At 54.5% G+C, this 7,970-nt stretch overlaps 2 protein-coding genes across 2 annotated transcripts; both read right to left on the minus strand.

The window, feature by feature from the left end:
- Positions 1-932: 932 nt before the first annotated feature.
- COCMIDRAFT_110979 (uncharacterized protein) lies at positions 933-3,235 on the minus strand (the record flags this gene model as incomplete). Its single annotated transcript, XM_007695648.1, has 2 exons — positions 933-1,065; positions 1,119-3,235. The coding sequence occupies 2 exons, from the start codon at positions 3,233-3,235 to the stop codon at positions 933-935; spliced, it is 2,250 nt and encodes a 749-aa protein (XP_007693838.1).
- Positions 3,236-4,389: 1,154 nt separating this feature from the next.
- COCMIDRAFT_10288 (uncharacterized protein) lies at positions 4,390-7,940 on the minus strand (the record flags this gene model as incomplete). Its single annotated transcript, XM_007695649.1, has 2 exons — positions 4,390-7,582; positions 7,636-7,940. Coding segments are annotated over 2 exons (3,498 nt in total), but the record flags the coding sequence as incomplete, so codon positions are not given.
- Between the last annotated feature and the right edge of the window lie 30 nt (positions 7,941-7,970).

Below are 7,970 nucleotides of genomic sequence, written 5' to 3' on the forward strand. Positions count from 1 at the left end.
ATTGATGGTAATATCGTATTGAGCGTCGGCACTCGCCTGCGGCGAGTGTCAGCGCAGCTGACTTAGCTTAATAAGCTAAGCCTTGGCACGGATATCTCTCTACTTTCAAAGGGAGCAGGCCTAAGCAATGGACGTGATGAATTCACCTCGCAACATCCTCATCAAGACATCACCATCACTACCATTGTCAAAACACGACTGAGTATTTGCAACTTCTATTCGGGGTATAAAACTATATTCCCTAACATAGCCGCCATTCTCTCTTCGAGCTATCCAGTCTTGTTACCAGATGGCTTCGAATACCTGCTAACACTATGCACCACCCCACATCCACACTAACATCTACCCTTTCATGCCATCATCCATTCATAATCCCCATTCCCATTCCCATTCCCAGTCCGAATTCGAGACGCCGAAATTCCGTTACGCTAAAAGCCAGCCCCGTCAACCATTCATGGGAGAGCCTGGCTTCTGAGGTATCAAACTGTTTGCGCGAACAAAGCCCCACCGCACACCCACTCATCCTGTGTCATCAGGGACGGGGTGCCGTCTATCATACATAGGAAAAACAAATCAGTGAAAAAAAAGGAAACGTTGAGAAGAAAAGAGGAGAAGCCACCCGACTCTTGAGGCAGAGTTTGAGCGACCCTAGTCATGACGTCCGACGTTCCAATCAAGGAGTCAGTCGTCAAAAAGAAAGTGTTGTAGTCGACTCGTCGCAAGGCCACGACTCGCCGAAAATGTAAAAGGGGGGGACATCGAATCGTAAGAAACTTTTGGGGTACAGTCGGTCATGAAAGCCGTCCCGTGTCATGAGAAAACCGTTACTCGTGCGCCATTCGCCATCCAAGGAAATCATGCGACCATCATAACTTGCTGCCGTTCAAGGGTATCGCGGACCGAACCCTACTCAGTGGCAACTAGAAAGAGGTTTAAGCTTTCTCCTCTTTGGGCTCCTCCTTGGGGGCTTTCTCTTCGGGCTCACCCTCTTTGTTCTTGACATATTCGTCATAGACGCTCATAGCCTCCTCAACCTTGGCGCGCAGAGCTGCCTCGTCAGAAGTACTGGATAGGTTAGTATGATAGCTAAACAAAACAAAGGAGAAGGTGATACGTACAGGTTGATCAACTCGCTGTTGTCCATCTCAAGGAGCATACCGGTGATCTTGCCAGCGAGCTCGGGCTGCATCTCGGCGATCTTGGGGTAGAGAGCCTCACCGAGCATCTGCTTCTGCTGGCCAGGAGCAGCGCCGCTCAGAGCGCTCATATCGACACCAGCGCCGGCAGGACCGCCGCGTCCGCCTTGAGGGTAGCCGGGCATGGGAGACTGACCAGGTCGGCCGCCCTGGGGCATGTTGCCGCGACCAGCACCTTGAGGAGGGAATCCCTGACCGCCACGCATACCTGGACCGCCGGCCATGGGGACTTGGGGCATACCAGGCATAGGAGCCATAGGGACACCGCCACGACCACCACGTCCGCCCATGGCTTGCTGTGCAGCCTGTGCCAGCTGCATATACTGCTGGTTCATGTACGAAGGAGGGAAAGCACCGGGAGCCATGCCAGGGGGCATGTACATGGGAGGCATCTGCTGACCGTTGGGGCCGCCACGACCGCCTTGCTGACCAGGCATACCGCCAGGGAAGCCAGCACCACGGCCACCTTGTTGGCCGGGCATACCAGCGGGGAATGGCATCTGGCCACGGCCACCAGCAGGGAACATCATGGGTTGCTGACCAGGGGCAATGAACATCTGAGGAATACCACCAAACTGCTGCTGTTGCTGTTGCTGCATACGGAGCTGGTTGCGAGCCTGGATGGTAGCCTCAAGCTGGTTCTTGCGGACATCCTTGCGCTGGGCAAGAGCAACGTAAAGGGGCTTGCCCTCGATCATCTTCTGGTTCATCTCGGTGACGGCCTTGGTAGCCTCATCGGGGTTGCTGAAGCAGACGAAACCGAAGCCCTTGCTCTTGCCAAGGATCTTCTTCTCACCCTTAATGGTGACCTTCTCGCCAGGCTTGTTCTCGTCCTTCTTGTCATCAGCGCCCTCCTTGGATTCCTCAGTCTTCTCAGCCTCTTCCTTGGACTCCTCCTTCTTCTCGTCGCCAGGGGTCTCGGAGCGCTCAGCAGGCATGGCATCGCGCATGACCTTGGCAGAGGTGATGGTACCGAAAGGAGTGAACATGTCGCGCAGCTTCTCGTCATCAACATCATCGTTGAGGTTCTTGATGTACAGGTTGACGCCCTGGTACTTGGACTGCTTCTCGAGGCGGGCGGCCTCGTACTGCTTGCGTAGCTCCTCCTCACGCTCGTGCTTCTTCTGGGCACGACCGACGTACAGCTTCTGACCGCGGAAGTCAGTGTCGTTAAGGGCGTCAACGGCAGCAGAGGCAGCCTCGTGCTTGATGTAGTTGACAAAGCCGAACCCGCGGCTCTTTCCCTGCTCGTCGCGAGCAATGGACGCAGAAGTGATGTCACCGTGCTTCTCGAAGAGCTCACGGAACTCCTCATCAGAGACATCAAGGTCAATGTTTTTGACGTAGATGTTGGTGAAGTTGGCCTTCATCTCCTCGAACTTGCTCATGCGCTCCTTCTTGGGGATGTGGTGGCCGACGAAAACTTTCTTCTCGTTCAACAACATACCGTTAACGTGCTTGATGGCGTTGTTAGCAGCCTCGGCGGTTTCGTAATGAACGAATCCGTAACCCTTGGAGTTGCCAAGCTCATCCTGGGCGACCTTGCAGCTGAGAATGTTACCGAAAGCGGCGAAGGTGTCGTGAAGCGCCTTGTTGTCAATGGCGTGGTCCAGGTTCTTGATGAAAACGTTTCCTTGGCCAGTCTTGCGCAGAGCGGGGTCGCGCTGAGACCACATGATACGGCAAGGCTTGCCCTTGATAACAGTGTAGTTGAGCTCTTCAAGGGCCTTCTCGCCGTCCTCAGAGCTGTTGTAGTTAACATAGGCGTAACCGAGCGAGCGACGGGTAACGGCGTCACGGCAGACACGGATGGAAGCGACTTGGCCAATGGAAGAGAACAGCTCGAAGAGCATGGCTTCGGTGACAGAAGGGTCGAGCTCGCCGACATAGAGCGAGGCCGAGTTTTGGTTGTGGGCGGGGGCTGCAGAGGTCGGGGTGGGGGCTTCGGCCTGGGCAGCAGCGACGTTGGTGTTGATCTGAGCGCCGTTGGCGTCAGCACCGTCCTGGACGGGCGAGGTGGAGTTTGCGACTTCAGACATGGTGTCTATCTACAAGGCGGGGTGTCAGTTGAGGGACAGAAGGATAGCGTGAACAAATATTGCGGGCAGGCGCATGCGTGACTTGGGCAGGTGCGCTCGCTTCGCAAAAAAAGTCTAGTACACTCACCTGAACCTTGCTGAAAGTTGCAACAGGAGACGTGCGGGGTAGCAGAGGCGGTAGAAGCGGTCCAAGAGCAAAGTTGCTGTGGACACACTGATTTCCTTCTTCTGGGCGAAAAAGGAGGACTCAAGCAAGACGTCTGTCGGGTATAGGCGACAGGACGAGACGAAGAGTTGGTGGTTGTCGTCGTCGGACGGGCTTTTCTTGTTGTTTTCTGTATTTTTTTGTTTCTTTTTGTGTTATGTACGGTCCGCTGGGAACCGGGGCTGGAAGAGCTGGTGAGTGTTGTTGGGGTGGGTAAGCGTTGGAGGTGGCAGACACGACGAAGTCATCAGTCTTTATGGGCAGGTGTGTGCGGCGTTTTTTTGGATGGTCCGTGCGCTCCCCCCACTAGCCGGTTTGGGGTGCCGCAGCCAAGGCGGTGAATGAGAGAAGCCTGCAGTACGACTGATAGTCACGACGGAAGGGCAGACCAGGGCGCAACTGCGTCCGAATTTCGAGGGCAGATCAGCGTAAAGGCCGTGCCTAGCGTCTGATCCTACGAACGCCCACCATAGACAAGTGTAACGGTTGTCAGAATGGTGGGCCCTTTATATCACATGTCAGATAGTGCGCCCAGGCAGGAAGAAGGGGCGTTTGAGGCCAAAAAACATTATTTCAGTATGTTTGCCAAGCGCATCTTTTCAGGAGGCATGGAAACGAAGCATCTAGTGTGATTGGCCCCCCCATGACTGGTACAGTGAAAGGAGAAGACGGGCAGTAGTGCAGTGAGGGGTAGTCGCTGGAGGCCAGATATCCGGGTGTAGCAAGTGCATGCTGCAGGGCCATGCACATCAGCTGAACACCGATCCTGTGAGACGGGAGCAACCGCACTCGCCGGGCGTAACCATGTCATAGTCAGAGAGAACTGTCAAACAGTGATTTTGTATCCAACGGCTGCTCAAACAGACGTTTCAAACGGGTATCGATACGGTGCGTGAATACGGAAAGAAAAGGACAGCAAAGTCATGAACCATGTACCCATATACCCCAATCACTCTCGCAGAGTGTCATCCCAACCCCCTTGCTCTGCCAGGTGCTCCTCCACACGTCGTTTGCAATCTTCCAAGCCTTGTCCAAGCGCTTCGTTCCATTGGCTCTCCACCAGGCCAACCTTCTCCTTCAGGTCGTCAGTCAACCTCCTTTCTTCATCGGCCCTGATGGCCTTCATTTCTTGGTTTACCCCTGCTAAATCTTCGCCCTCTAACAGTCTTTGTGTTTCGAGGAGTCGTGAGCCTGCAGTCATGACACCTGTCTTGACCTCGTGCAGTAGACACAGCAAATTGATCTGCGACTCGATAAACTGATACGCAGAGCGACCAGCGTGCGCGAGAAGAGTGTAGAGGTACTGTAGCGGATAGTCGTGATAGGCTGGTGTCTCCTCGTACTCTTGAGGCGGAACCAGGATCCCAAAGCCTTGAAGGTCTCGAGGAACCTGCTGTACAATGGCAAGCAGTCCTGGTGCAATATCCCAGAAAGCAGACAGCTGAGTCTCAACTCCCCGAGTTACGTTCCGCTCGATAACGTCCATAAAGTCTTCATAGCGTTTGAGCGTTTCCTTCTCAAAGGTAACTTTGCGATCTTGGCTATCGTGCCGGAAGAAGCTGGTAGCTTCCTTTACCTTTTGTTCGTTCTTGGTCTGAACATAAGGCAGAACAATGATATCCCGATAGAGGTCATTTCGCTCGTCTTCCAACTCATACATCTCTTTGTGTAGTTGTTCCCGCGCCTCAAACAGCCACTTGAGCAAAGTAAGCATCTCTAGAAGCTCCGGTTTCTCGTCACCCTCCTCCTGTGTTTGATTCGGATCAGGCTCCTGTTTCAAGCGTCCTTTGAGGTGCTCCATGGAAGCTGTAGCCTTGGTGATGCGCTCGCAGAACATGGCATGGAGTGGATTGGCCACTTCTGCCTGGAATGTGTCGAATATCCATTGGACTACATCCTGAGCCCTTTGGTGCTCGCGACTCTCAAAGTCTGCCTCTGCTTTGGCGGCATCAGCAAACGACATGACCCCATTCCGGACATTGTCTTGAATGTTGTATCTCAGTTGCGCGCGTCGGTCAGACAAAGATGCATTCTCCTGCTCTTTTCGTGCCTCAATCTTTGTGTTAAATTTTGCCTTGGTATTCTTGACTTCATCGAGTTCTGATAGAGTTCGCAAGCTGCTTCGGATACTGGCCAGATCTGGGTGACTATTGTTGACAGCGGGGTGATGTCGTGGGTACGAAGGGGGAAGCGTGACAAGCCGCGACACGTCTAACTTGTCAGGGTCAGGTGTTGCCGTGGCAGATCTCTGGTAGTAGCCGTAGCCCTGTTGTTGTTGCTGTAGCTGTAGCTGCTGTTGCGGCAGTGGCTGCTGGCCTTCTTCATGTAGGCTAACCTTCTCCGGTGGGTATTCATTAGGTCCGTACGCTGGTCGACTACTGGATTCGCCTCGCTGTCTCGGGGCATTCGGATCCATACCTGCCCACTGGAGGCTTTCACGAGCTTCTTTCGGCAAACTCATATACTTTGACTCTCTTTTGCTTCGTTCCAATCTCCTTCCACCACCAACTCCAGAAGATCCGCCATCACTCTCCCACCAACGGCTTGCAGACCGACCTCTCGAATCCTGCTCATCAGGAATAGTACTCATGGCCATGCTAGGGATAGGCGAGAGTGAGGGGTGATAGTTGTTAACCCAAGACGCATCCCGAGCTTTCTGACTCGAAGCACTAGAGGGCGAAGCGGGTTCTGTATGAGGAGTAAAGTTGCCAATTGATGATGCAGGACTAGCAGCAGTCGTAGGCATCGAGTTGGAGAAGCGAGTGTCAGGACTTTCTCCTGCGACAGACCCTTGCGACCTTCTGCTCGCATGCCCTGTGGGGGCTTTTTGCGTATTCGGTGTAACTGATCTGCGCCCCGAATTGCCATAGGAGCGCCACAAATCTCTTGTCAAATCCATAATATCGCCGGCCATGGCATCGAAAGCCCCAGAGTAACGATCCCGGCGGAGTCGAGATTCAGTTACAATGAACTCTGCAAACAACTCCAGTCTGTCTTGATCGGTCTCAGCAGCCATCTCTTTCTCAATGAACTGTCGATGGCGTTCCATGGAGGCACGGGCAAAGGCATGAACGCCCGCCGGCCTAGGTGTCGTTACCGTAGAATCCGGGCCCCCGACACGAGAGGTATTTGGCGTATTCATGGCCGAATCGTTTGCAGCTTCTGATTGACGAGTCAGGTCTGCATCTCTCTCATCTCCATATATGTGGAGTGGTGGGGTGGGTAGCGCTTTGGAAGGGAGCGGGACTGGAGCTTTTTGGGCTGAACGACTGAGATGTTCCATACCTGGCGAAAAAGGCGGCGTCGGCGCCCCCGCAAGTGCAGGCCTGGGGGGTGCATCGATTCGAGGCGTAGTATTTGTTGACCCAGAATCTTCGAAGATATTTCCGCTTCTTGGCGATCGAAGTGGCCCACTGCTCTTTGGCGTACCTCTGGTGACAGCCCCACGACGAGTCAAACCACCTTCGGGCGTTCCCAAATCGAGATTGGCAGGCTTTGCGGCTTCGTTCTCTAGATCTTGCGCCCAAGGGTTGTTGCTCGGTTCGGCTCGCTGTTCCCGCGCCGCTCGGCTCTCACTCCTTCGTTCCCGGATGCCTCGTGTGCTTGCATCACGTCTGCTTGGAGTTTGATACAGGGTGCTGTTTGAACCTGATGTGGCGGTTGGTCCAGACGAAATTGAAACGCTTCCACTCTCTGATGATGCTGCGGGCTGTTCGGAAGAGCGAACAGTAGGAGGACTCGTGTCGATGTACAGGCCATGAGCTGCAGGGGATCTTGGACGAAGGTTTGTAGACTCATCTTGCCAACCCATGGGTGTTGGTGGGATTGGTGTTAGTGAAGTCTGACCGGGTCTTCTAGTTGGGGGCGCTGAGGGCAATACAGCCAGTCGGCTGGAGCTTGGTTCCGCTCCAGGTCCCATACTCTGCGATCTTGAACTGCTGGGAGGAGGGCCAGGCGGGGGCGGGGGTAATGGCACATTACGATTCCAGCTTCCTGAGGGGACGATGGGCGATTCATCAATCGGTGTCCGAGTCTCGTAGCCCGGTACACCGGCAGAAGCCGCCCTTCGAGAGGTGGGGGGTCTGATAGGAGACTGCGTATCGGGACTGTACCGTCGATCCACGAATGCATTTGGCATGTAGCTGTCTCGATGTTAGTCTTGGTACAACCTCGCCTTCTTTGTTCGTAGACCTACTTCGACGTAGCCCGCTGTGCAACCAGCCCGGGAGAAGCGGGTGCTCTCTGGATGGCATCAGAAGTGCTGATGTGAAGCGAGTCAATGTTGCTTGGAGCAGGACTATGGTCACTGTTCCGATTCCTAAAGGACGAAAGGCTGAACTTGGATGTCAGTTTGTCGCGCGACGCTGACCGACCTGTACCATTCCTTCCTGGCGGAGGGGGAAACTGCTGGTTCGATATCACACTTGTAGCGCTCGAGGGTATGACAATGGAGGTAGGCCGACTGTGGTAGCCCGAGATGGGACGCGCCGATGGCGGATTGCTAGTCGGCGGGGGCGGGGGCGGGGGCGG

Source organism: Bipolaris oryzae, assembly GCF_000523455.1.
Source record: "Bipolaris oryzae ATCC 44560 unplaced genomic scaffold scaffold_375, whole genome shotgun sequence".
In the NCBI taxonomy this organism is placed as follows: Eukaryota; Fungi; Ascomycota; class Dothideomycetes; order Pleosporales; family Pleosporaceae; genus Bipolaris; species Bipolaris oryzae.